Source organism: Penicillium argentinense (genome assembly GCF_028826775.1).
Source record: "Penicillium argentinense strain IBT 30761 chromosome Unknown utg000004l_segment0_segment0, whole genome shotgun sequence".
NCBI classification, from domain to species: domain Eukaryota; kingdom Fungi; phylum Ascomycota; class Eurotiomycetes; order Eurotiales; family Aspergillaceae; genus Penicillium; species Penicillium argentinense.
The window spans coordinates 4,617,623-4,644,596 of NW_026622663.1; the positions used below are offsets into that span (position 1 = coordinate 4,617,623).

General features: G+C 52.4%; 11 protein-coding genes across 11 annotated transcripts; 6 read left to right on the forward strand and 5 right to left on the reverse strand.

The window, feature by feature from the left end:
* Window positions 1-1,143: 1,143 nt before the first annotated feature.
* N7532_004647 (putative eukaryotic translation initiation factor eIF-2C4) lies at window positions 1,144-4,886 on the forward strand (the record flags this gene model as incomplete). The annotated part of the gene is made up of 6 exons (XM_056617141.1): window positions 1,144-1,476; window positions 1,570-1,689; window positions 1,747-1,916; window positions 1,970-2,172; window positions 2,265-2,458; window positions 2,526-4,886. 6 exons carry the CDS (start codon window positions 1,144-1,146, stop codon window positions 4,884-4,886), a joined length of 3,381 nt encoding a protein of 1,126 aa, XP_056477498.1.
* A 1,285-nt stretch (window positions 4,887-6,171) lies between these two features.
* On the reverse strand, window positions 6,172-9,811 carry N7532_004648 (SAGA histone acetyltransferase complex subunit SPT7; the record flags this gene model as incomplete). Its single annotated transcript, XM_056617142.1, has 3 exons — window positions 6,172-6,706; window positions 6,782-8,672; window positions 8,734-9,811. 3 exons carry the CDS (start codon window positions 9,809-9,811, stop codon window positions 6,172-6,174), a joined length of 3,504 nt encoding a protein of 1,167 aa, XP_056477499.1.
* Window positions 9,812-10,456: 645 nt separating this feature from the next.
* N7532_004649 (uncharacterized protein) lies at window positions 10,457-11,177 on the forward strand (the record flags this gene model as incomplete). Its single annotated transcript, XM_056617143.1, has 2 exons — window positions 10,457-10,481; window positions 10,561-11,177. The coding sequence occupies 2 exons, from the start codon at window positions 10,457-10,459 to the stop codon at window positions 11,175-11,177; spliced, it is 642 nt and encodes a 213-aa protein (XP_056477500.1).
* Window positions 11,178-12,407: 1,230 nt separating this feature from the next.
* Window positions 12,408-14,938, reverse strand: ptpB (tyrosine protein phosphatase PTP1; the record flags this gene model as incomplete). Its single annotated transcript, XM_056617144.1, has 4 exons — window positions 12,408-13,262; window positions 13,331-13,596; window positions 13,692-14,454; window positions 14,936-14,938. The coding sequence occupies 4 exons, from the start codon at window positions 14,936-14,938 to the stop codon at window positions 12,408-12,410; spliced, it is 1,887 nt and encodes a 628-aa protein (XP_056477501.1).
* A 31-nt stretch (window positions 14,939-14,969) lies between these two features.
* On the forward strand, window positions 14,970-16,661 carry N7532_004651 (uncharacterized protein; the record flags this gene model as incomplete). Its single annotated transcript, XM_056617145.1, has 1 exon — window positions 14,970-16,661. The coding sequence occupies one exon, from the start codon at window positions 14,970-14,972 to the stop codon at window positions 16,659-16,661; it is 1,692 nt and encodes a 563-aa protein (XP_056477502.1).
* Window positions 16,662-17,145: 484 nt separating this feature from the next.
* Window positions 17,146-18,765, reverse strand: N7532_004652 (putative serine--tRNA ligase DIA4; the record flags this gene model as incomplete). The annotated part of the gene is made up of 1 exon (XM_056617146.1): window positions 17,146-18,765. The coding sequence occupies one exon, from the start codon at window positions 18,763-18,765 to the stop codon at window positions 17,146-17,148; it is 1,620 nt and encodes a 539-aa protein (XP_056477503.1).
* Window positions 18,766-19,099: 334 nt separating this feature from the next.
* On the reverse strand, window positions 19,100-20,029 carry N7532_004653 (cytochrome b561 domain-containing protein; the record flags this gene model as incomplete). Its single annotated transcript, XM_056617147.1, has 4 exons — window positions 19,100-19,603; window positions 19,666-19,737; window positions 19,794-19,828; window positions 19,897-20,029. 4 exons carry the CDS (start codon window positions 20,027-20,029, stop codon window positions 19,100-19,102), a joined length of 744 nt encoding a protein of 247 aa, XP_056477504.1.
* An 857-nt stretch (window positions 20,030-20,886) lies between these two features.
* On the forward strand, window positions 20,887-21,213 carry N7532_004654 (uncharacterized protein; the record flags this gene model as incomplete). The annotated part of the gene is made up of 1 exon (XM_056617148.1): window positions 20,887-21,213. The coding sequence occupies one exon, from the start codon at window positions 20,887-20,889 to the stop codon at window positions 21,211-21,213; it is 327 nt and encodes a 108-aa protein (XP_056477505.1).
* Window positions 21,214-21,994: 781 nt separating this feature from the next.
* N7532_004655 (putative MFS sugar transporter protein) lies at window positions 21,995-23,724 on the reverse strand (the record flags this gene model as incomplete). The annotated part of the gene is made up of 3 exons (XM_056617149.1): window positions 21,995-22,630; window positions 22,691-23,476; window positions 23,530-23,724. 3 exons carry the CDS (start codon window positions 23,722-23,724, stop codon window positions 21,995-21,997), a joined length of 1,617 nt encoding a protein of 538 aa, XP_056477506.1.
* A 780-nt stretch (window positions 23,725-24,504) lies between these two features.
* N7532_004656 (glycoside hydrolase family 95 protein) lies at window positions 24,505-25,572 on the forward strand (the record flags this gene model as incomplete). The annotated part of the gene is made up of 1 exon (XM_056617150.1): window positions 24,505-25,572. The coding sequence occupies one exon, from the start codon at window positions 24,505-24,507 to the stop codon at window positions 25,570-25,572; it is 1,068 nt and encodes a 355-aa protein (XP_056477507.1).
* Window positions 25,573-25,613: 41 nt separating this feature from the next.
* N7532_004657 (uncharacterized protein) lies at window positions 25,614-26,858 on the forward strand (the record flags this gene model as incomplete). The annotated part of the gene is made up of 1 exon (XM_056617151.1): window positions 25,614-26,858. One exon carries the CDS (start codon window positions 25,614-25,616, stop codon window positions 26,856-26,858), a length of 1,245 nt encoding a protein of 414 aa, XP_056477508.1.
* Window positions 26,859-26,974: the final 116 nt, after the last annotated feature.

Here is a 26,974-nt window from a genome sequence, read left to right on the forward strand (position 1 = left end):
CCACTGTAACATCGTAGGCTTGTCGATTTTGTTGCTGACCCCTAGGCTCACTCAGGGTTTTCAAGCTAGATCTTGCGGGACTAACGTCGTCCTGTGAAAACTCATCCGTTCCGCAGAAAATCCTCTAGAGTGGTCCAACCGGTGGAGCATTGCTTTCTCGTTCCGCATGTCTATCAACTCGTTAGTACCAATTTGAGGGTATCGTAAGGCAGGGCATTCACTTCACTTGATCTTCCCATACAGTTCGCCCACAGGGCGTCAGTTTGCCAGCTTCAATGATAACCTCATTTGATACTTACTATGCAAACGCCAGATTTGAGATGTGCCACCGGCCAACTTCAGGTATCCAGGCAAACACTTTCGTTCAGCCAGACGTCCTTTTCCTGTTTGAGTGAGGCTATAAATTTTTGTAGTCCATGCTCTACTGCAGCAGATGCCGTAGGTTGGTTCCTTCCTATAGCGTTAATGTACAATTCCTGGGCGTCTCGTCTTCATTCTCCTCGCCCATCTATCGTTCAAACTTCAAAGGTAGACGACCGCCTAGGCTCCAGATTCCAAAGTATAAAAGCAGAGACCCTCACATCTTCCCTCCCTTCCTCTTGCTCTTCCTCTATCTCTTCCTCTACATCTTCTCCACATCTTCCGTTCATTCAACATTCATCATCACTTGATCACATCTACTCTACAGACTATCGTCAACCACCAACCCTCATCTCTACCCCAGATTCTCTACGCCTTCTCATTAAACGGTCGTCTCAGACGGGGACTATCAAATTTCGTCCTGCTCTGATTGGATCGGCTCCTCACCTCACATTCCACGCATCTCCCGACACCTGAAACCCCCGTTTTACAGATTCACACTCTCATACCGACCATTTATTTTGAACTGGTAAGTGAACTATTTCTATATCATCTACTCATTTGCCGGAGCAATCGCTTGAATCTACGACTCCTTGTGATAGCAATCTTCACCTATCATCTTCATCTCTCTTGGACTAGTCTCTTTCCTTCTCTAACCTCAGCTTGCTGGATCTGATATTCAGTTACAATCACCCCCCCACCGCGCCTTTGACCGAAAGACAAAAGAAAATCGTGCTAACAACTTCACGAATTTCAAAGATTCAAGCGAAATATTTCGCAGCGATGTCGTCTCAGCCGAGAAAACGAGGCTCGGCCGGCAGCCCCCCAAAGGGCGATGACGGCTCCCCGTACCTCCAGTGCCATTCTTCGAGCTCAAGCTCGAGCTTGAGCTCTGACTCCCGCGATGGACCCCCTACGAATCCCGCTATTGTTCACCCTGGCCCGGCTCCCCCAGGTTACCACCGCGTCAAGGGCAACCTCATCCCGGACAAAGGCGAGAACTGGCTGCCTCCTGCCCGCGAGCCGAAGGACGTCCCCGAAGACGTGCTCAACAAGGCCCAGGCACTATCTCTGAAGCGCGAAACTCGCGGCAGGTTCATTGACAGCCGCTCTACGGTATGTGTTCATGCTCCCTCCTCATCGATAAACCCGGCAGATCCTATGCTATATTTGGTCATTTGCTTGATGCGCAGTGCTGACATGAGCTAGACTCCCAAGTACACACTGGCTCAGCGCAAGGCCTATAACAAATCCGGAAGGGAGGTCGAAGTGGTGATGAATGCGCTCCCCATTATCAAATTCCCTACGAAGCCAATATTTCAGTACGAGGTATGTACTTCATCTTCCCCATGTTCCGCTTGGATATGTCGGTCTAAATGTTAGTAGGTCAACGCCTTGCTCGGAAAATGGAAGGCCTCTGCCGGTGCGAATGACCCGCCTGAGATGGGCCAGTATATGGAAAAGGATGAGGAGGTTCTGCGCAAGGTCTTCTATCGTTCCCAGGCTCGAAAGGAAAGACTCCCAGATGCGATCTATGATGGCAAGCACATTGCTTGGTGAGACACTTCTCTTTCTGTTCTGGATCTGGACTATTTACTAACGTCAATAGGTCTCTTACCGGCTTGGATACTCAGCTCCGGGACAAGTTCGAATTTCCTTCTGGTTGGAAGCGACCTGTCGGCAGCCGTGGAGATGTTTATGGACAGGATATCTGCCTGATCATGAGCGTCCGCCGCAAGATCTTCCTTGGCACCATCAATGAGTGGCTCGAAAAGAAGCGCCCATTTGATGAACGAGTCATGGAGTCTCTGAGTAAATTCTCCCTCCGGCGGTGGCAGTCGATGCATATTGGGGTCCCCCGTGACGAAACGTGACTGAAGTGACTAACTTCTCGCTTCTCCTAGACTTCCTCGATCATCTCATCCGGGACTATCCTGCGCAGCAGTTCGTCGCCCTGAAGCGATCTTACTTCTTCGACAAGTTTGATTCGCACCCGGACCCGGAATTGCGGAAATTCGCCAACGAGTCTTACTGGCCGCTTCTGCGAAGTGGTGCTACTTGCTATCGCGGTGTCTTCCAGACGATCAAGCCGTCTCCGGTAAGTTCGAACATCGATCTTGTTATTGGTTCCCTTTGGTTGACATTGGCTAACGGATTTTTGGCAGCATGGTCTGTTTTTAAACGTGGATATCTCTCACGGTGTCTTCTACTCGCGAAACTCTCTCTTGTATCTCCTGCAATGCTACCTCAAGAAGCAAAATCCGAAGCAAGTGCCGGAGCTTTTCGAATGCCAGTGGGTTGATGGAGCCAGAACGGAGACTTGGCAATTCACCTATTATAGCAAGGCTCTGAAAGGCCTTCGCGTTCGTCCCGATTTTGAGGGTTACCCGGAGAACCTGGCCAAGAGAACCTTTGCCATTGCCCATCTCATCAACGGCGACTCGAACGAGTTTGTCATCCCTGTCGAGGACAAGGCCACGGGCAAGATCAACAAGATGAGCCTCAACGAGTACTACAAGACCAAGTACAACTACACGATCGAGTTTCCCAAAACCGCTCTGGTTCAAACGACCCGGCCGAATGTTGTCTTCCCCATGGAAATCTTGGTGATTCATGGCCTTCAGCGTTGGCCTCACAAGCTGGACGAAGCGGCCACTGCAGACATGATAAAGTACACTGCTGTGAAACCCGCTGGACGCTTGTCGGCCATAGAGAAGTGCAACAAGATCCTCAATCATGAGCATGATCCCAACCTCATTGCATATGGGATGAAGATCGGCAGCAATATGCTCAAGACAAAGGCTCGTTTGCTACCAAATCCAGAGATCCAATTTGGAAACGTGAAGCACAACCCAGGCACTACCGGACGGTGGGATCTTCGTGGGAAAAAGTGGCTCAAGCCAAACACCAAACCTCTTCAAAGCTGGGGAATTGGATACATTGTGAACCACCGATATTCTATTGACAAAAGTCAGATTGAGGCCTGGCAGGATCAATTCGAGAAGTTGTTCAAGATGCATGGAGGAGCCTTCGCGAACCGCGCCCGAGCAATTGAGATGCGTGAAAATATTGGCGATGGCGTGAAGAACCTGTATGACCTGACACGTACAACTCATAAAGCTATTCCCCAGCTGCTGGTGGTGATTGTTCCCGAGAAACACAACTTCAGCTACCTCCGGATCAAGAAGTCTTGCGACTGTCGCTTTGGTGTCCCTTCACAGGTCCTCCAATCGCGCCGCTGCATCGAAAACCGGCCACAGTATACCTCCAACGTGCTCATGAAGGTCAATGCCAAACTGGGTGGCGTGACCAACCGGGCGATCCCCAGGACCCCCGGCTCGACATTGCGTCCCCAGTCGATCATCATCGGAGCCGATGTGACGCACGCAAAGAGAGGTGTGGACACGCCTTCTCTGGCCGCCATGTGTGTGTCGAACGATCCGCAGGGTGTCAGCTACATGGGCGGATGCCAAACCAACGGGGAATGGCAGAAGGAGATTATCACCAGGCAAAATATCCACGGGATTCTCCGCCCTCTGCTGCTGGAATGGAACGCAACTCTGGGTAAAGGAGGAAAGCCTCCCAAGCACATCTACTATTTCCGCGACGGTGTGTCTGAATCCGAGTTTAACGAGATCTTGCACAAGGAAGTCCCTGCAATCAAGCAAGTTGCAGCTGAGTGCATGAAGGTCAGCACCTGGCCGGGCAAAATGACTGTTGTCGTTGCTAACAAGCGCCACCACCTCCGGGGTTTCCCCAAGACTGGTGACAAGATGTGCGGTGATGCTCGAGGAAACCCTCTTCCCGGTTTGCTGATCGACCGCGACGTTACTGGCCCCCATGGCTGGGATTTCTTGCTGTACTCCCACACTGCACTTCAGGGAACATCCCGTCCAGTTCATTACACTGTCCTCGTTGATGAGATTGGCCACAAGCCCGAGGAGCTCGAGAATATGATCTACGAGCACTGTTACCAATATGTACGGTCGACCACTCCGGTGTCCATTCACCCGTCGATCTACTATGCGCATCTGATCACTGCCCGAGCTCGTCATCACGAGAATGTCCCCATCGGTATTGGTCCTCGTCACGGTGCCATGGTCCGAGAGAAGCGCGAGCTCAAGCTGCCCCGGTTCAAAGAGGCCATTGAGACCCGCCGTACAGCCTTTGAACACCAACTGGAACTTGGAAAGGGACATACTGAGCACAAGCTCGGTGACCCTGTCCCGGAAAGGGTTACGGACGCCATTCTGAACCGTTGGGGTCATTCTGCGAACAAGGGCGGTGAAGGTGCTGTGATCCGGACTAAGTTTGATTCCAAAACCAGGGAAGATCTCAAAGCCAAGGCCAGCTCCACAACTAGCGACGATGGGAAGTCTACGACAGAGTCCCAGGCGACGGCTGATTCGAATAACCCCCCGCACACGGGTCTTCCCCAAGACTCCAAGGTCCCCATGGATGCCACCCGCCTGGTTCCAATTGAAGGAAATATCAACCGTCTTCCATACAAGATGTGGTGGATCTAAGTTATCATTCATCCTCCATCGGCACAGCGGTTTTCTCTTGATGGCTACAAAGGTATCCGGGTACGTTAAATCCCCAGTTCACGCTTTTTGGATTTTGTCTTGTCGTTCCTTTAGGAGAGAATATTTTGAAAAATTAAAAAAAGAAAGAAAGAAAGAAAGAAAGAAAGAAAGAAAGAAAGAAAGAAAGAAAGAAAACAGCAACGAATTGCTTTAGTTCGCGAGCTTGTGGCGGTTCGATTTCATTGCTAATGCGTCGTCTGGGTTGTGCAAGGCTTTGTACTTACCATACTCAACCACACATGCATTTGCCAACGACCCGTTATTTTGGAAGACGGTGGTTATCCGGACTCAGTGACATTTACTGTGTTAAGTCTTCGTTCTTCATCATCGGAGCGACGAGGGGTGGGAGACATGGCTTTTATGAAATGGACTGGAGATTCGATGTGTTGATTTCGGGGCGTGCACGCATGCAGATTGCTGGTTTTATTGAGATAGCAGCGAATTTAATGCTACTTTCAGAGTTTAGTTTCTTTTCTTTCTTTTCTTTGTTGTGAAAAGAAAAAAATAAAAACATTTCGTTCCGCCATCATTTTCTTGCTCTTGTAGATTGGTATCCAAGGATTGAAAAGGGCCGCGACTACCACTCTTCATAAACTAAGGGCAAGCAAGAGTTATCTTAATTTGATCATCCAACACTGGTGCAGTAGAAGCAAGTCATGGCCACGACTAAATGGTATCACATATCTTTCTACTACACTAGTGTAAGACTCGAGCGGGCGGTAGGCAGACGTCATGGTGCTGGTTTGGGCTGAGTTAAACATCCCCCCTTTGAGACAAGAATAATCGGAAATATACGAAGTAGAGCATACAAATACTGAAGTAGCCAGCTGGGATTGATTTTTTATTGTACAGGCACAAGGTTGGCAGAATACAATACTATCGAACGCAACACAAAGCGACCCAAGAACGAGGAAGTCGCTTGAAGGAGAAAATAAAATAAAATAATACATGACAGATTAGTAGGGACGTCAATGCCCCAAGGCAGGATATTGCGGCATGGTATGCAGCTCCCCTCTTGCATCATTTTACCATTATAATAGTTCCATCGGCGCCATTCCCAAATAGGAATCGTACTTTGACAATTAGGGATGCAAAAAAAAGGAAAAGAAAAAAAGTTGGATAAGGGTCGGAGCTGAGGACAACCTGGAAGCGAGGACAAATGAAATAGAGTATCTCGAGTGAGAGACTTTCCAGGGCATTTTTACATGCTCGGAGAGAGCAAAAATTATGCTGTTGTCCCATTGGTCAAAGGAACGTCTCCGTTTTCTGGTTGTTGGGAGTCGGCAACACCATCCATGTTGGAACTGTCGGCAATTCTAGTATCGGAGCCAGCCCCAATAGAATCTTTCATGCCATCAATGGCAGACTGTCCTTGATCAGCATCGCCATCAATATTGAAACTCGACATCTCTAGCGCAACGCCACTGTTCTTCTTGGCCTTCTTTTTGCTTGGTTCCGAAGCTCCAATTTTGGAAGCTCCGGCTCCATGAGGCGGCGGAGGGCGCTTGTGTGGGCTCGAGTGTGGTCCAGATACGCCAGCCAGAGGCGGAATCTTGCCGGAAGCCGGGAGACGAGGCTTGGCTGCCATAGGTCGTTGCTTGGGAGGAAGCTCAAGGTCCTCTACCAACGGCTCGTCACTGTTCGCGTCTAATTTCTCTTTGAAGAATGACTGAAGCAGGCCAATTTGTCGTGACACATTGTCAACTGAGATACGCGCATATGGAGGCGGCGTTGGGAAAAGCGTGACAGTTTCGATGGCGCTATGAAGAGAAAGGTAAAGGTTAGTATCCATACGATTTCGAGAAAATGACTCAGTACAAAATATCAGTACTTACCTAGTGTTTTGAGATTGGGCGGCACTAAACATCCGGTTTTGAAGCAGATGCAGAGGAACGCTGAGGGTCGACAGGCCAAACTCGCGATCCAGTCCCAATTCTTTGAATCCAAAGAAATCTTCATCGATATCTTCAGCAAAATCTCCTCCGACAAATTGCTCACTTCCGTCTTTGAAGGCATTGGAGCCGTCTTCACCAGCATCTGCAAGGGCGGGGCGAAGTAACTCGGTAAGCAGGGATTTGAGTCGGTCATGAGCAGTGGTAAGCTTGGTTCCAAGCCGTTCAACGTCGTCTTTGATATAGGACTCCAGTTCATCCACATTGGTGCCCACAGCAGCGAGAGTGTGAAGAACAACCTCTGGCTCGGTATAGGCGGCTTTGTATTCTGAAGTCGATGTTGCATTGTCCTGAGTCTCGGTGGTTGGTACTTTGGGAACTTCCATGTAAGATTTGATTGTCTCGCCAACTTTCTGGAAATAGTCTGATGCGATATCGGTTACGACCTCCAGTGCAGATGGCTGATATTCCTCGAAGCCAGTGTGGTAGAATATCTTAGCAACCGCTCGCTGCAAAGCTGCTCGGGACGTTGCGGGAGCGATAACAGGGCCGTTGTCGTTCATGACATGAGGAGGAATGTCCTGTTCGGCAAAAGGCTCGGGGTTGTATTTTTGAAATTGGTTTTGATACATCTGAACAAGAATAAGTTTCGGGATGTTCTTGATAGGCAACGAAACCTCAGGGACTTCTGGACTTACCTGCGACTGCAGTTGCATTTGCTTCACAATCCCAATCTTTGAACAAATCTTGCGAGTGTCTTGCAGCTGTCGCATATTTGCATTGAATCTCTGAGTGAGTTTGCTTTCTGGCTGTATGAAGGATCCCTTTGGAAGAATTTTGAGGTACTCTTCCGAAGCATCAACAACATTGCCTTGTGCATCTTCCTTCCAGATCAACCGCTCTGGGAGTTCTGGAACTCCGGACATCACGTCATAGTAATATGGAACCATTCGATCCTCCTCAACCTCAATACCTTCCGCAAGAGATTCTTTGCCCGCCTGCGGCTCCATAGCTTGGGTGGCAGCATCATGGAGTCTTTCACCTTCAATGGCGGCTTGTCTCTCATGTCGAAGCCACCGTCGCATGCCAGCTTTGGTTCGGAGGAGAGCAGGCTCATCCGCATTGAGCTTGTCTCCCTTCAGAAGACGGTGTCTCTCTGCGGCGATGAGAGCGCGGTCCTTCTTTGTCACTTGCTTCCAAACTTTGTACTCTGGATCCTCCAGCTCGGCACCGGGGATGCAAATAGCACTGGGTGCAATGGTCGACGTCAAGGGTATATCGATATCCATTGCATCGTCCTGCTGGCTGGCGGCCGCTCCCAGTCCCGCGGGGTCGGATGGGGTGTGAGAGCCGGGGGGAGGAGTGGAGAAACCATTTTGGCTAGCCTCCATAGCTGTATCCGAGTCTGCTCGCACCGGTGCTGGAGGTTGGGATTGCGCTCCAGAGGGGCCCTCTGAGCCACTCGGGGTATTTCGAGACGGCGCAGTGCCTTTCTTAGATGATTTCCCGGGGGCTTTCCTTCCCCTTGAAGACATGATAGGCTCGTCATCACTCTCATCCGCACCGTCAAGTTCTTCCCGTTGAGCTCGACGTTCTTCGGCTTCGACCTCGGCACGATCCCTGATGACGATTTCAGGAATGAGAGGAACAAGCTTCTCCGTTTCTTTTCGCATGTACAGGGCATGTTTGCGCAAGAAATGCTCAGGATTCGTGTTGTATTTCAAACAGTTGGACCAAATCAAATTCAAGTCATCAACAAAGTCTTGCTTGGATCGATATTGCAATCCCTTCAGCTTCTTGGTCATGGTTCCGAGGTCCATTGGGTGTTTAATGACTGTTTCCTAAAGGTTAGCGACGGGGGTCCACAGTTAACACAGTATAAAGCAGTTACGTACTGGTGTAATAGTCCGGAGCGTCCCGTTTGTTGACCCTGGTCAGAAACGCAGAGGAATGCTCGGTCATAGCTTTAAGCTCACTCAACACCTTCTCCGCAGCTTCGTAAAGCTCCTCCTGTCCAATCTTATCCTCGCTAGCCCACTTGCTACGATTCTTTCGAACTTCGCTGAGAAGGCTTCGGAGCTCAGCATCGGAAGCCTGGACCATGTCACGCTTTTTGTCAATTCGTGCAATCAGGTTCTTGAGGGTCAGGCTGGATGCGCCTAGGTTCGTGTTGCTTAGAGAGCTGTATCCGTTCGCACCGCCACCGGCAGTGTTTCCACCAGAGCCAGCCTGGCCAGAAATTTCGGCTTCGACCTGCCGCTCAGATTCTTCCAATCGTTGTTGATCCAGCATAGCATCTCTATCATTTTCAAGGGTATAGAATAGAGTATGAAAGCTGCGCTTAGCAGCTTCTTCTGTCGCTTTCTTGTCTTCTTCGAGCTGTTTTCGAAGATCCTCCACCGATTCCTTCTTCGTTTCCTTTATTCCATCGACGCTGGTGGAGGCTGCGGTGCCAGGACGTTGCGGGGCGGCCGCATTCATGTCTTGCGACGGCAGGACGGACTTCGTCTTCAAAGGCGATTCGGCCGCGTCGGCCATATCCTCATCTTCATCCTCATCGTAGTCATCGTAGTCATCGTCCAACTTCCGGGCCTTTTTGGATGGGGGAGCTGTCGGGTGTACCGGCGCATCGACGCGTTCGGTGTCGGCGTCGGGCTGTTCCGTCCCCGCGACCGCGCCGGCGGGAGAATCGTCAGCAGCATGCAAACCAGAAAAAAGCGCGTTTATTTTCGCCTCGCTGTGCCGGTATAGATCGCGAAATTGAGCAATACGCGGGTCCTCCTCGACAGTGGTGTCGGGCTCCGATGTCATACTCCCGGCGTTCGGTCCGTCGGCGCTGACAGAGCCGCGTATCTGGGGGGTGCGCGAGCCGGACAATGTCTTAACTAAGCCATTGACGGGCCGCGGCGACTCCTGGTGCTCATCTGGAGGGCGAGTATTGCCCGGGGGCCAGGCGTTGTGACCGAGCGACATGGTCGCTATGAAACCCCGGTTCTGGGGCGGGCGAGACTCGATACTCCACGGTTAGGATCACCGAGAAATCACGACAAAGGCGGTTGAGAAGGGGAAAAAGGCATAGAGAGGTGCCGCACGATCGGCCGGAACGACAGGCGATGTCGAAGAGGCCAGCGAAGATGGCACGGCGGCGGTGTTTGATGAAGAAGTTGGGGTCTTCTGTAGGGAAGTTTCTCTGGACGGGGATGAAGTACGGCAGGCGCGAAGGCGGCGAGGCGCGGCAGATCGCGGCTTTCGGCGATGCCATCCACTCGAGCTGTCGCTGACGCTGTCTTCCACTTCCCACTCACTGGCGACCCACGCATACGGGCTCCGGTTTTCCAGCCAGCAGCAGATTTAAGCTCCTCCTGCCTTGCTCTCTCGCTCGGATTCTTGTCATGCGCTGGGCCCTTTCCTCCGAGAGCTTCCTCCGCGATCCTTGTTGCGGCTCCTCGTCTCTCCGCATATGATAAGGCAGCAGCTGGGGCCAAACCGATCCACGTCTGCTCTGCTATCCACCACCTCCGTCAACCCCGTAAAGCCCGGAAGACCACCACCACAGCCCTGGTGGTACTCTGAAAGCTGCTGAAGCTCCCTCGTTCGAAATTTTTATTTTCAGTCACTATGAGGATCCGCTATCCTTTCGCAGGTATGTCCTTCGGTCGCCATGTTACAAGTGGTCCGCGCTTCGCGGTTCTCGGTTCTCGCAGGCTAATCCATACATGCAGGAGCATTTGTCTTCCTGTTAATACTCGCTGGCTATATCGGCCTTCTTCCTCACAGTACCTCATCGTCAATTCCATCGAACCTACAGCCAAATGACAAATTCCTCCACCTGTTCACCTTTTTCTTGCTGTCCGTCACCTTCTATTGGATCGTCGATACCTCGCGCCGGCGCACCTTGCACTTGACCCTCGTGGTCTGTACACTTGGTCTGGGAATTGGTTCCGAAATCTTCCAGGGTTTCCTTCCCAATGATCGTCCCTTTGACCCATTCGATATCGTTGCCAATGTGGTCGGCAGTCTTGGTGCAGTTGGCATCTGCGGTTGGTATCACCGCCGCATGCTGGAGCGTCGCCGAGCGAGCCGCTACGGGATGATGGATGGTGCGGATGATGATGTCGAACTTGGCACCGGTGTTGGTGGACATTCCAGGGAGGAGGAGGGAATGGGTCCTCAGGAGTCGGGTGTGACTAACCTGGAGCAAGAGGTGGATAACTGGGATGAGAATGCTGTCGATAACTGGGACACCGAAGATGGCGCGGAACCCCCGGAGACAGCGCCCCCAAGCTACCGAGAGCATGAACACGTAGCCGAGGAGGGAACCGGGAAACGCAACGACTGATTGCTACCATGAGCAGTCAGTTCTCCGTCATAAACGATATATACGCGAATAACTCGGGTCATCTTCCAAACTCGGCTCAGTTCAAGCGCTCACTCTTACGATTAAGACTTGATGCATTCATCGACCTCATGTTGGTATGATACAAGCCACTTGGTTTTCTTACTATGTTGTGCAGCGCTCTTTTCACAGGCTCTTTCGCTGAAGCAAGCCATATTTTCCTCGTTTCTTTGGAAAGCTTTACACGCGCGCGCTAAAGTTCTAATTTAATGGCGTGTTACTAAATGGAGTATGTGGATCTGTGTACCTGTGCCCAAACATTTATATGTACAAAATCCCAGGCAATTTTAAACAACGAAGCCACATGCTACACATTCCGGCATCACACACTAATGAACACCACACTTATCTCGATGACAAATCGATAAGTTTGCATTGTACAATGTATCGTGAACACTTCACAGTTTTCGAGTAGAATTGGCTTCAGTTGGAACATTAGGATCACATACTCGCAGTGTGGTGCAGTGTTCGTTTTACACATCGACGTTGACCTGGGTAAGCAAGAACGATGTTACTAGAAGATGGCTTCCGAGGATAATGTAGTGATGTGATATATATCTACTGGTCAAGGTGCCAAGTACAGTAGCGTTGCATCATCGATAGATGCACCATTAAGCAGTGACACTGAAATCATGGTTGATTGATGCAAGGGTGTATGGTTGGGACGATCATATCGATATCGTTATTCCAGGTCAGGGTAGTCGCATCGGATAGGAGCCACTGATACCTACATCAAGTAATTTTGTTCGCTGCATAGAATTCGCATGGGGGTAAACAGGCGCTTGGGCTAGATCACTCGAGTACACTAATATACAGCAATTCTAATGCGAAAATAGACAAACTCTGTCAACGAGCATAGAACTACATACAAACGCAAGGGGTATTCAAAAGGTAGGGAATGAAAGGGCCATGGGGGGGGGGAGGAGAGTAAAAGACATGAACAGAAGAAGGACTAGAGAGTCAGGAGGGTAGTAAGCCAGAATGTTGTAAACACCGGATGCAATGGTATGATGAAGACAGAAAGAATTTGGATAATCAAGGGGCTCGTGATCGCATCGCAACAGAACAAGGAAATGAATTCGGCGTCGGTGATCACGCGCAGATGAAAAGACGGTCCGAGACTTGAGTTCTGACAAGGAATCTCAAAGTCATGAGAATGACGCGTGGTTTGCGCTAGTCGCTGTCAGAACCCTCAGGCGTTCCGGACCAGCTTTGCGTCGGAGTTGAAACACGGTCCGAGACGGCCTCCAACTCGGGCTTTGACGCGGGCAGATAGTCTGCATGGTCATTCAGTTTAGCCACTTTTGCGGAGCGCGGCTCATCTTGGCTGGCCGGCGAGTCGTCACCGTGGGCCGAAATCTTGCCCAGCTTGACGTCGGTCTGCTCCCGCAGCACCTCGTAGATGAACTGCATCTGCATCTCGTTATAGACCATCATCATGCGTTGCTCACGCATCTGGTTGACCGTCTCAAAAACAGGGTCCGTTTCAGCGTCGGTTACCTGCAGCAGCTGGCCCGATTCGAGTTCGCCCAGCAGGTGGTCCAGAGCAATGAACGTCCCGGTCCGACCAACCCCTGCGCTGCAGTGCACCACACGTGGATTGTCGGAGCTGCATTTGGAAGCCGAGAGCTTGATCAGCTGGAGCAGCGCCTCACGATCATGGCCTTCGGGCTTGGAATAGTCCGCCCAACCTGCGAATAGGAAATGCCAGACGATCTTCGTCTTTGAGCCAATGGTGAGTTCCAATTTGCGGATTTCCGATCGTGACTTCGCATCAAAGGTCGACTCGAGCAGGGTCACTGTTCCGATCACACCAGTGTCGTCTTGATCGGAGTCATCGTTCACAAAGGGATCCGGTTCATCCCGGGTGAGGGTCATGGAAGGCTGCTCCCGGTTCAACGGAAAGTACTGGGCACATTTCTCGCGGCCCGCCTCGAAAGTCTGCGTGAGCATGACGATGACGCCCACTTCCTTGCTTTCGTGGAAGACCATGTGCCAGAAGTGAGCGAGATGCCCGAGCTTTGGTCCCTGTTGATGGGTGAGTCGACTGCTTCACGGGATCTATCACAAATCAGCCTTTGTGACCTGTCACGTACCTGCGTTGCTATATATCTGCGCGGCTCCTCGGTCACCGTGTCCCTCAAGACAATCGGCGAGGCATTGATGAAGTCACATTCTCCGTCGGGCACCCGCAGATGGATCCGGCAGTTGGCCCATGCCTGCACGTTGAAGTATCGATTTCTCGCCTTGACCCGGGGATCGCCCTCGAGGGCAAAGGGATGAGTCGGATCATTGGAGAGGGTGCCTTCGGCGATGCGAGTCCTCTGCATCCATTCGAGGTCTTCGAATTTGTCGTGAATCTCTGCAGGAAACGAAGCGGTCAGTTACAGATGCCTTCCACGTGCCGTTGGTGAGGTATTCTCCGAGCGTCTGGATGCAGGGCGACCCCTCACTTACCCGAGACTGATTGACACAGGAACGGCGGGACATCATCGGTGTTGCCATCCTCCAACCGGGGGTTCCCTTGTTCGTCCTTAGGGAGATCGAGGCCCGCATCATTGTCTGGCAGGCCGCGCTTGGTTGGCTGCACGCTGGTGTCGATCTTGATGGCCGGATGCGCCATTTTGGCAGTCGCGATCCGCTGGAATGCGCGAACCTTGCCGATCACGCCGCGCGCTTTTCTCGAGACGGCGTGGCCCTTGGAGCGTTTCTTGACGCTGCGCGGGGCAGCGGAGTCGGGCGAGGGCGAGCGATCGGGCTCGGGTTCAGTGCTGATATCCTGGTCGATTCCGTATGCCGCGGCAGAGTAGTGGGAAATCTGCAGCGACGACAGATCGGGACAGCTATAGTAGCTGTCCCGAGAAGGCGTGTCCAGGGCCAGATTTCTGGAGATCACGGAGGGGTTCGGGCGTCGAGCGAAGAGGCGAGGAGCGTCGCAATAGCGAACCGTGTGACCTCGTATCAGGCCGAGCAGTCGCTGCCAGCAGAAGAACCCGCGGGGCCCGAAAGATGCGATGAGTCGGACTCTCTCCCGATGGACCGCGGCAGGACTAGAAGGAGGACTGGAGGGGGCGACGGTGGTCTGCCTGAAGGTCGAGGATTCGAGGATTCGAGGATTCGAGGGTCGAGTCGACGTGCGAGAAGTGGGGGGACGAGGGCAGGATCTGGGAACTCGTCGGGGAGGAGGCACCGAGGAGTAGATATGGCCGTCGACTGCTACCTAGATAGTCGAAATGATACTACAATGGTCATCTGTAGTAGGTGGCTCCCGGAGCAGTCGCATCCTCCGGAAACTGAAGGCGCAGCAATGTGAAGGTGCCGGCGCTTCCATACATAGAAACCGCTGCGTTGGTAATCGCCACCGCGATCAGCTGCGTGCGGCGCGGGTCTCTTGCGGTTTCAGGGCCAGGCACAGGCACTGCACGCCCCCCAGTCTTTCCCCGGTTCATCTTCCAAGGGTTTGGCTCACCTTTGACGCCGCTGACTTACCCTACGTTTTCCTAACCTTGAATGTACGACGATTGCCATTCCACCGCGTAATCCCTCGGTGTTTAGGCCATCGCGGGGGAAAACAACAATCTCCCCCAGTCGCGACCCCCCGACGTCAACTCCTCCCTTTCCCTGCCTCCACACCACTGCCTCCGCCCTCCTTTGATGACGGGCGCAACTTGCCCTTGACGGGGGTTTGATCACCGGCGCACCATTCCCAACGGGTTTCGTCTGCACCCGTGCGACATGGTCTCCTCCGCGCAAATCCTCGATCGCACCGCGCCGAACCAAAGCACGCAGTCCGTCGTGTCGCGACACTCCCACTCGTCCCGACGACATCGGTCCGGTCGCTCAAACCATGGCGGGAGATCGCTCCATACCTCATCGAACGACTTCCCCATATTCACTTACACTGGCGATACCGAGATCGTGATCCGTGCCGGGGCGCAAGAGAAGCGGTACCTCCTGCATCGGTTGATCCTGGCGCAATGCTCTGGTTTCTTCGAGGCCAGCACCAACGAGGATTGGTCGCGCCAGAACATCACCCCGCCCAAGGCAGATAGCGCGCTGTCGCGTGTGAGCGAGGAGGATGATCTGTCCAATGGGTCGACAGTAGTCCAGTCGGACACGGGCGGACTGCCGGCGAGGTCGGGAGAGAAGCGTCGATGGCAGTATGAACTCGACTGGGAAAATCGCGCGCAGGACGAAGAGCCGATTCTGGTACAAAGGGTTAGTCTTGGTCCACCGACCGTGCTTGGTCAACATCATGCCAACAGATCACAGCCTCTCTTTGAGCAGTATCCGAGCTACTCCCCGATGATTAGCGGTAACCAGTCTGCCTTCCCTCCGACGATGACCAAGCCATCCAATGTGCAGGCAGGCTTCTTTCGCTCGATGGCAAACTTGGCAGGAATGCAATCGGTAGTCCATCTGCCCCAATCCGGAGAAGATCAAACTACCCTCCATCCGTTACTTCGCGACTACGACAACCTGTTCCGGCTGTTCTACAACCACCCGCCCAACATCAACAGTGTCAATATTGCTTCGGCCTATACAGAGTGCAAGTCGCTTTTGGCCCTGGCAGATATGTACGATGCACTGCCAGTGACTGGTCCCCGCGTCGACCACCATCTCCTGGGATTCGGCTCGCGCCTCTTCAAACAGATCGCCAAGTACCCACCCAGTTATCTCAAGCTAGGGTATCTCGCCCGCAGCCGAGTGATATTTTCGGAGGCGTTGATTCACGTCGTGGGCCAGTGGCCCGCCGCCTTGCCGAATTTGCGCAATGGCTCATACGCACCCCTACCGGACGCGGTCCTGGACTTGATCGAGGACAAATACGAGGATCTCGAAGACGTAAAGGCTCGTGTGGAGTCTAAACTCTTCCGCTTGTCACTCACCACCTCTCGCGGCGAGCGCGTGGGACCCTCAAACGCATATTTGGACTGGCTGGCGGTCTCACTCTTCCGCCAGTGGCTAATCGAGAGCACGACTCCTCCCCCTGCACCGATTCTCAAGAACTCGGCCAGCGCAAATGCGGCACCCCCACCCGGCCACGGCTCACAAACCGGCTCTTCTCGACCTGCCGCCCCGTCTGACCCTGCTGCCCGCGTTTATAGATTGATTGGATCGCCCTCCTCCCAGGCGTATCTGCCTCATGATGAAATTAAACGCTTTCTCAAGCTACACCCGATCTCATCTTCCGGCTCTCTATATTCTCGAGAAACACTTAAACGCTTCGAACGCAAGATGGACGAAATCAAGCGCTTGGCCCGAGAGATTGTCAAACCACTGATGCGCAACTTCCTCGAATTGGAGACCAAAAGTAACAGTGAGCAAAGCAGCAGTGCTGCCGGAGCTCGTGAGAGTACGCCATCTTCAGGATTGCCGTACCTCACTTGCACTCGAGTGGAAGAGATTGATTTGCCATGGAAATGATGCAACGACAGTTTTTCTTTATAATTGTTTGTTTGGCCTTTTCGCTTTTATATTGTTTTCTGATTTCTGCAGTTCATATTCCCCCTTTTGCTGGATTTCCGTGTTCTTTCTCCTGGCGTACTGGAATATAGTTTGCCTGCTCCCTGGAACTGCTGGTCGGTTCGAGAGAAGAGGGGTTATTACCAGCCAATGGCCATTTGCCAGATGACATGACGGGTATTTGACGCCTTTCCTTATTCCTCAAATTATGTGTACACGATTCTATGATTACTAGTAATGGTAGTCTATATTCCTTCGCACGGCTGTTTTGCTCGACATCTTAGATATGAAATATCGGGATTGAAATGGATTTAAATACATCAATCGCAAGCCCTCAAGTAGCCTTTCGCGAACATATCATACTGTCTCCAATACTATCGAACGGTAATATACAAATCTTCATGTAGACAACTGGACTTTTCATCCTACTCCGTGGGGTAAATGCTTAGCCTCGACCAATGGTCTCCATGCCATCCATCCAAGGACGCAAGACCTCCGGTATTACAACCACGCCACGTTCCGGATCCCAGTTGTTCTCCAAGATGGCAGCCAGCACGCGTGGGACAGCCATAGCAGTTCCATTAACAGTGTGCGGAAATCGGGAGTCCTTCACCGCACCGCCGCGAACACGAGTAGCCAGGCGTCGGCTCTGATAGTCAGTGCATATCGAGGCAGAGGTCACCTCGCCCCAAGCAGACTCCAGCCATGTCATTGCCGAGTCGGTGCCAGGGACCTGCGTGGTCGGGCGGAAGCGAGAAGGAAAGAGGGCCTCAATATCACGCTTGCGACTTGCGCTGGCTCCGAGGTCGGTGGTTGGCATTTCCAGTACACGACATGGGAGGTGTAGGGACGTCAAGATCTCGGTCTGGATATCCAGCAATTCGTCGAAGAGACCGTCGGAGGTCGCCTTCACAGAGATAGGCTGTTCCACCGCGCTGACATTGTCTGCCCACCCGAACAGTTCCACCTTGGTGAACTCATGGACCCGATAGAGACCCTTTGTGTCGACACCCCGAGATCCGGCCTCCGCACGGTAACACCGACTAGCACCCACCAGCTTGAGAGGTAGATCCGCCGCGTCCATATCACGACCGGCATACATTGCCGCAAGGGGAATCTCCGCGGTGCCCGTGAGAGAGCGCTGCGGCTTAGTGTCCCGATCACGCTCAGGTTGTTCGATTGACCAAATCTGCTGCTCGTTGTGCTGATCGCGTGGCTGAAATCCGCATGCCTCTGCAATATACGAGTAGACGATCGATGGCGGTGCCACCGTTTTCCATCCGCGCCGACGCGCCACTCTCAGCGCGTACTGCACTAGTGCTTGTTCCAGCATTGCGCCTTCGTTGACGAGGAAGTACCATCCCCATCCCGTTGTTGTTGCCGAGCTGGCAAAATCAATAAGGCTCAGCTCGGTGCCGATGGCAACATGCGATCGGGCAGTGAGTTCTGCGGAAGTCTGACGCGTCCAGGCGGGAGGGTCTTGCGGGTCGAGGTTTATATATCCAACGAGACGAGGGTCGTCTCCAATGGGTGTTTCGGCGGAGGAGAGGTTCGGGAGGGATAGAGCTAGCCGGTTGATTTCGTCGGCGCATGTTGATTTGCGGACCGTCATGGCCTGTGACTCGTCCTTTAACCGCTGTGCCTCGGATTTGAGAGAGGATAGTTCCTCTTCGACATTGTTTCCCTCCTCACCAATCCCCCCTTCTTTGTTGGCACCCTGTCGCGCGGCAATTGACAATTTCGCAATTGTCTTTTCGAGCTGTTTGATGCGGGAGCGCGGCGTCTTCAAATCCTGATCGAGTTGTTTCGCTTCGTCGGACAAGATCTGGATCCTCGCAGGATATTTGGAATGGCTGGGGTAATTCCGCTCTACGCAATTCTTCGCATAGAGGTCGGCATTCTGGCGGATGTGTTTGACATCCGGCGTGGGCTTTGGGGCTGTTGCGGGTCGCAGAATCTGCTGGGTTCGGTGAGATGCGGAGAACGGTCGCCGCACAGGCAGCCGCGCAAGTGGACTGCGGGGCGACAGTCTGCAATTGAAGCAGATGTAGGGGGAGGACGCCATGGGCGAGGACAAGATTGGGAAAGAGAAGCCTTAGAGAGCGGCCGGAGTGGATCGTCGGGTGAAGTTGGGTGGGGCCGATCTGCCCATCCAGCGATACAAAAGACTCGGAGCTCAAAGCTATACATTGTAGCTACTAGTAAAGAAGAGCACCGTCTAATACCCCCAGGAAAATTTCATAATAGGCAATATTTCTGCGCTCTGTCATACTAATGCTAGATCATACCATGTCTGAGGAAACCTTAGGGTATAAAGGGATATTTGCAAATACTGCGACTCGCTGCACGATGCTACCAGTCATGGAACTGCCGACGCAAAACAAAACAAAGGTCATGGTTCAGTGGGTTCCGAGCCCCAGCTTGTGCTTCTTAATTCTGGCCGCCACACCCAGCACCGTCAAAAGCAGGGCTACGACGACTCCCCATGCGGGAATGTGGATCATGGCGACGTTGTAACCTGTCTGGGTTGCCGCCACGACAGTCGCAGCCTCCAGCAGTAACAGAACATAGCCGGACCAGCGGTGATATTTGTAGATGCGTTTGCCAGCGTCAATACTCCCGAAGATAGTTGTAGGAAGGAAGAACTGGGCCACTCCGACGAGAGCCTGCAGCGCAACAAAGATGACGGTCAGGAGGCCGAGGATGCTGTGCGGGGAGATGAAGTGAGGATGGTCGCCCTTGTTGACTTCGATCACGGTGAACGCGCCCAAAAAGCACAGGATGCTGACCAGCTGGATACTGTAGTGGATGCGGGTGCCAAGGAGTTTCTGCTGGGGAGTGGAGGTTGGCTGAAGAACTAGTGCTGCCTGAACTTGCAGAAGCAACGCGGAGGTGGCGAGGAGCTACAAATATGACAGTCAGTCACAACAAAGGATGAGACGAGTGGAGATAAGAGAGAACGAACGGGATGCGCGGTAAAGAGAGATGGCGGCTGCGAGAGGACCTTCGACCAGACGAGGGCGGCCAGCTGCGAAGGCTAGTGTGAGCGGCAGTTGCGATGAGGGGGGTCATAGGGGAACTTCAAGTGCTTACCAGCCAGACTCCCACCTGTGCAACACTCGCCGTGCCTTTGCAGTCTCCAGTGTCAGACTCCAGCTCAAGCCGCAAAAACGCATCCGGACAACCAGGAACTCACCAGTGATCAGATTGCGGGCGATGCTCTCGTCCTGCTTCTGGGTGACATCACCGGGGTGGCCCAGCAGAGGCTCGTCCTCCTGCGAGGCGATCGTCGTGGGGTGGACCTCCGGGATGCCGGTAGCAGAAGCCATGGTGTCGCGAGGACGAAGGGCTGTGGGGATCGAAGAGAGCAGAAGAGAATCGAAGTTGAGAGGATTGGACATCCAAGGGAGGCAGCTCTGGACTATATGGGGGAGAGGCGCCAACCACCATGGAACATGAATTAGACTACTGCAGTGGCAAACTCCAATCGATCATCCGTCTCGACACACTTGGCACCTTGCAAGCCGATGTGAGGAATGCATCATTGGCCAGTGACCTCTGTTCGAGACTCAGCTTCGAGCTCTTTGTTTGGCGTCATGCTCGGCTCGAATGGCGATCCTGCGAGGAGCGCACCAAGTGGAGCTGAACAATGCCAGTCAGCGAGCGACCATTGCCAATCGCGTCGGAAAAAGCAACGAGCGGTCAGCCCTAGTGCTGCAGGCCCCGTCGTACAAACCGCGCACAGCAGGCCGCCTTGCAGGACGAGTATTTTGGATGGCCAACGCTCGTTGGCTTAGGCGGATTTATCCCCGCTGATCCCGCGATCTACATTTTCGGAGGGGAAGACGACGTGACTGCGAATACATAGTACGATTGATGGTTTTTGTCTCTTCGAACAAAAAATCTATGGCTTTTGAGGAATCTGGGCAACTAATAGGCGCAGGAATACATACGACGGTTACGAAAAGACCAGCCGGCCTGGAATATCTCAACTCGCATTGAGGCGAGGCGAGATACAGCTCGCATCCTCGCCTCCACCCACTTCCGACGATGGGATGGGATCGTCAAAATGCAACAGCAAAGAATTTAAATACTCAATCAGGACCGACGCAGCCCATTCGGCCATCGTGGGATCCTGACGGAGGGACCGAATCTGTGTTTTGACAATGACAATGAACAGCGTGCAATGGTCCGCAAGACGAGACAACTCATCGTGAGGAGTATCGATACCGGCCCCCTTGCGCAGGGCGCCGAACTTGATACTCTTCACCTCGAACAGAAGCGCTTGTATCAAATCCACAGCACTCGAGTGCCACACGGGATGATCACGGAGAATGACAGCAATCCTTTCCAGACGCGACAAAGATCGGTACCATCGATTGGCATAGAGCTGAGCTTCCTCGGTCGACAAGGGACGTGGGAGTTTGCGGGGAAGGAATTCGGGGATGATACTATCTACATACCATTTGGAGTCGGTCTTCTCACATCCTTCCTGTTCTTCCATTCGTCGTAGCAGGCTTTGGTAAATGGTTTTGGCCGGATGGATCTCCCTCATCAGGCGCAGCAGTATGAGCATTGCGTGCACAACTTCTCCACGGCGCCTTGGACCGCGCGATAGAAATTGAGACTGTTCCAAAAGGGCGGACTGGACATAGTCAATATGCATCTGATCTATCTGGAACATTTCGTGATCAGTATTCGTCCAAACCTGCCCCACCTTGGAAGCGAGATGTCTGATCTTTCGGACTACATCTTGATGCTGAGAGGCGCTGTGACTGAGGGCTTTGATCTGCTCTTTTAAATAGTCGATGCATGTCGTCCAGTAGAGCTCAAAGGAAAGGGGGGGATTGTGTACTCATTTTGATGCCTGTTGACAGATATATCTGGTGCGTCTGAAAAAGAGAGGACGAAATAAGGATACCTAGAAGAAAATTTATCTCACAACACTCTCTGAACAATTTTCAACCTGTCTGATCTAATTTATAGTATTTGTGGGTTGTCTTCCTTGTGTTTGTTTGTCAAAATTCTTCTTTGGATTTCTTTGTTCTTAAACGATGCTTGGTCGACACCCTCTGGCCCTATTGTTCCAATATTGGCATTGTTGGCCCAAAGAAACATGGGGTACAAAAGATGATCCTCGGGCCTAGAAACTACTTCAGGTTTCGTTCAGCTCACATAGTGTATAATCCAGATCTTACCAGCTAGATTGAAAGCAATCGGTAGCGATATGCAAGTTGGGGTCACTATCGTATTTATGAGATGACGAATACCATAAAACCTAATTTCAATCTGCATCACGACCGGGCTTCCTCATCCCGCGCAGCAGCAACTCGTTCCTTCTTTGCTTTTTGAATATCCAGCGACATTTTCACCGGTGCAACACCAGGTGTCTCAAAGACCGCATCGATTTCCTCCAGACTCAGACCCCCGGTTTCTGGGAAAACAAAGTAAGACAATATCAACTGAACAGTGTTATACACAATATAGACCACCCAAATCTTATAACCGATTTTGGATATTCCCACACTGATCCCGTAGGTCTGAACTGCACTGGCTCCGCCTTGAATGAGACTGTACAAGCCCATTCCTTTGGCGCGTAATGGCAAAGACAGGATTTCCACGGGGTAAAGATTATGCATCGTCGCAATGAGGGTCGCAGAGAATGTCTGGTAAAGGAAGATCCACAGTAGTGTCAGTGCGGCTGCAGCATGGCTGGAGTTCAAGTTGTACTGCCACGAAGTAATCGTTGTTGCAGTCTGGAAGATAACCATGGTGATCAATCCCGAGAAGATCAAAGTTCTTCTGCGGAATTTATCGACCAGAAGGGACCCAACAGCCGTAAACACAAAATACACAGCCGTTGTGCCGATCGTAATACCCAACTGTTGCTTTGTCCCATCGATTCCGACTGTCTCTAGGGCGGGAACCATCTATACACGTCCTTAGTTCGTGCAGTCCTTAGTGTCATGGAGGTTAGACAATCAACTCACGTAATAGGTGATGATACTTCCACCGTTCCACTGCTGGAATATCGAATACAGGACCAATACCAGCAGTCGATAGCGAGCGACCTTCGTGAAGAACACGCGATAATCCCAGAAGGACCTGTAGCTGTGTCGATCATTCTCAAGAGACTCCTCCATCTGTGTCACGACAATATCCACGATGGGCTCGTTAATATCCGTGCTGGTCGTATGGTATTTGGCGACGACCTCCTTGGCCATTTGTCTGTTGCCTCTCATGACATAGTACCGAGGGGATTCTGGTGTCAAAATGTAAATTGTCAAGCATACAATCGCCGGAAAAATGGCCTCCAAAATCAGGGGAATGCGCCATGACTTATTCCCCGGTAAATTGGAGAGGCCGACCATCGCACCAAGCATAGCAAGACTGCCAACCTGGAAGCAGGCCCCGAAAAACCCCACCATGCGTCCTCGAAGGTGAATTGGCGAGATCTCTCCGATGTACTGCGAGCTGGACATGAGAGCGGTGCCGAACCCCATAAAAAAGCGGCCGGCCATGAACATTTGCAGATTAATTGCACACCCCTGGATCACCGCCGCAAAGATCACAATCGCGTTCCCCAGGAAGTTGATGCCTCGCCGGCCGATCACATCAGCCAGTCCCATGAATGGGGCTCCGCAGACTGTTCCGATACTCATGAGAGCATTGATGAGGCCGTACGTGCCGCCGCTTGTACCGAACCCCAGGTAGCTATGCCACGCATCAAGTGAGTTTATGCCCCCAATAACCCCCCAGTCGACGCCGAAGCCTGCCTAGTTCCACTGTGAGGATGATTGCTAGACAGAGAACCAGAGCTGGGACTCACCTGATTGCAGCCATGGACAAACATGATCAAGCCGAGACGAAATCCTGTCCACGACCAAACCGTGAGAGATTCCTGCGAGAGTTTCCATAGGTCTTCCTCGGTCAAACGAGCGAGAGCAACCTCCTCGATATACTCCTCTGCTGTCGGTTTGGCAAACTCATTTTCGAAGACACCAGGGGCGTCGGTCTTGGCCATCTTTGATCTGGGCTTCTTCACCAGGCAATACTGGGAATGGGTGGCTCGCGAACAACACTGCCAGAAAGCAGCTTGCTCCGCGACCTGGGGCAGGCCCTACTATTTCTGCTTCACCCAACGGTGATCCATCGCTCGAATCCGGGGAGGTCGCCAATCAAGGGGTTCAATGCATAGTCCCCATGGCCCATTCTGCCACGGAGGCTGGGACCGGCCGATGCAAAAGCGGACACAAATGAGGGCGAAATTGTCCGTCGGCGTTGGGGATCGCATCTCTCGAGTCGAAGAAGCAAAGATGATTGGCGGTCAGTCGTTGTGATCAAAAACAGGCGTTGGTCACGCTGGTCGCTGCTGGACGAAAGCGCTCTCTATTGAATTCGCTAGCCGGCCAGACTCTCCGGGTTAGACAACACACAAAGGTATGCGTAATGTACCATGCTGTTGGTAGGACGAGGTACAGGGTTATTGCTTCTTTGGGGCACAAGCTCACAGACTCTGAGATTCTCCACCACTAGAGAGTAACCGCGGGGGATCTAGCGGGAGAATGAGGCTTGTAAGGAGTCCGGGGATCCCACGCTAGTCCTAGCGACCGGCTCAACTGGCGCTTTCCAAGAGAACGCCCGGAGATGAGCATGCCATTTAGCCGGCCCAACGTCTTCTTCGGGGTGGCCTGGGCGGCCATACCAGACTTCATGTGGTGGGCTCCTATATCATACCACCGCCAGCTGCACTTCGACTGACTACTAGGCGAAGCTATACCCAGATCGTCCTTACCCCCCAAAAATGACCGAATTGTGGTACGAGCAGCCTGCAGAGAACTGGAATGAAGCGCTGCCAGTGGGCAATGGGAGGCTTGGAGCTATGGTCTACGGCCGCACCGACACAGAGATGCTGCAATTGAACGAAGATTCCGTGTGGTATGGAGGGCCACAGGACCGCACGCCACAAGACGCCCTACACTATCTTCCACGCCTCAGAGAGGCGATCCGTGCAGGAAGTCATGCCGAAGCTGAAAAGCTTGCCACTCTTGCCTTTTTCGCGAATCCAATCGCTCAGCGACACTACGAGCCTCTTGGGACATTGTTCCTGGACTTTGGCCATGATCCGGCACAGGTCACAAACTACAAGCGTTCCCTGGACCTGACTAGCGCAACTACATTCACTAGTTACGACTACAAGGGTGCTCACTATGAAAGAGAAGTCATAGCCAGTTATCCTGATGGCATACTTGCTATTCGGGTCTTGTCTTCAGCAAAGGTCCAAACCATCGTCAGATTGACTCGGATGAGCGAATTGGAATTCGAGACAATTGAGTATCTTGATGATGTTTCTGCGACCGAGAATTCCATCAGGATGCATATTACTCCTGGTGGTCTGCATAGTAATCGCGCCTGCTGTGCGGTTCAAGTCCGATGCAATGACGAGGGAACTGTCACGAAGATTGGAAATAACCTCGTGGTCAACTCCTCCAGCGCCGTTCTTCTTATTGCCGCTGAAACGGCCTTCCGTTTCGAAGACATTGACGAACAAGTATCTCGTGATCTTGAATGTGCCCTCAATTATTCTCCAGATGAACTGTGGATGAGACATGCCATGGACTACCACGCGCTTTACGAAAGGATGGAAGTCCGACTCACTCCAGATCGCTGCGAGATTCCAACTGACAAACGAATCGAGTCATGCCGAGACCCCGGTTTGATTGCCCTCTACCATAATTATGGTCGCTATCTTCTCATATCATGTACCCGCGATGGGTACAAAGCTCTCCTGCAAATCTCCAGGGGATCTGGAACCCTTCGTTCCATGGCGCATGGGGCTGCAAATTCACGATCAACGTTAATCTTCAGATGAACTACTGGGCAGCCAACGTCTGCAATCTCTCTGAATGCGAAATGCCCTTGTTCAATCTCTTAGAGCGCATGGCGAAGTCCGGCGAAACAACTGCGCGAGTTATGTATGGGTGCGGTGGCTGGGCCGCGCATTCCTGCACGGATATCTGGGCCGATACTGCTCCGGCCGATCGGTGGATGCCGGCCACGATCTGGCCCCTTGGAGGCGCATGGCTTTGCTATCATATCTGGGAGCACTACCGCTTCGTTGGAAATGTCGACTTCCTTCGCCGAATGTTGCCCATTCTGCGAGGATGTGTGGAGTTTCTCGTGGACTTCCTGGTGGAAAATGGTACTGGCACATATCTGACCACAAATCCCTCAGTGTCTCCAGAGAATTCTTTCTTGGATTCTAAAGGTCAGAAGGGTGTATTGTGCGAGGGATCAACGATAGACATCCAGATAGTCGACGCTATCCTCGGAGTATTTGAGTCGGCTATGGGAGAGTTGGGCCTGACTGACAACCTGTTGGAAAGGGCTGGCAGGACGCGAGCTCGACTTCCACCAATGAAGATCAGTGACTCTGGCTATCTCCAAGAATGGCCGATTGACTATGAAGAAGTTGAGCCCGGTCACCGACACACCTCACATCTATGGGCGTTGTACCCTGGAAAAGCTATTAACCCAGTGGAGTCACCAGAGCTCGCTGCAGCATCTGGGGTCGTTCTACGTCGTCGTGCTCAGCATGGTGGTGGTCATACTGGTTGGAGCCGCGCCTGGCTCATCAATTTGCATGCTAGGCTTTTCGAAGGCGAAGAATGCAAGATGCATTTAGATCAACTTCTAGCCAAGTCAACTTTACCGAATCTTCTGGACAGCCACCCACCATTTCAGATCGACGGCAACTTCGGTGGCGGCGCGGGCATCGTTGAAATGTTGATACAGTCCCACGAGCCCGGAATGATCCGCCTGCTTCCTGCATGCCCAAATGACTGGTCGGGGATGATCCGTGGTGTACGAGCCCGTGGCGGATTCGAACTCGAATATAACTGGGAGAACGGGCGCCTGGAGGGTGATGTCAAAATTGTTTCCAACCTAGGCGAGCGCGCCGTCGTCTGCTTTCCCTGGCGAGAATGGATCAAAGAAGACGGAGATCAACGGCCCCGGGCTTCACAGAATCAACACTTCGTAAAATTTGAAATAGAGAGCTCCATGGGCGCATGCTGTTCAACACGAGAAATATTTCGATGGAAACTGGCCTCCTCATCTTTCCCCACATGCGATCCCTGTCCTCGCGGCTCTCCCTAAACCATCACGGGCTTCACTCCGTGCAGCCTATATGCTGGATAAATAAAACGCGGCGTTTTTCCTTGCTCTCCAATTAGCCGGATTATTCTTGGGGCTGCTTACATCCTTCTCCAGCT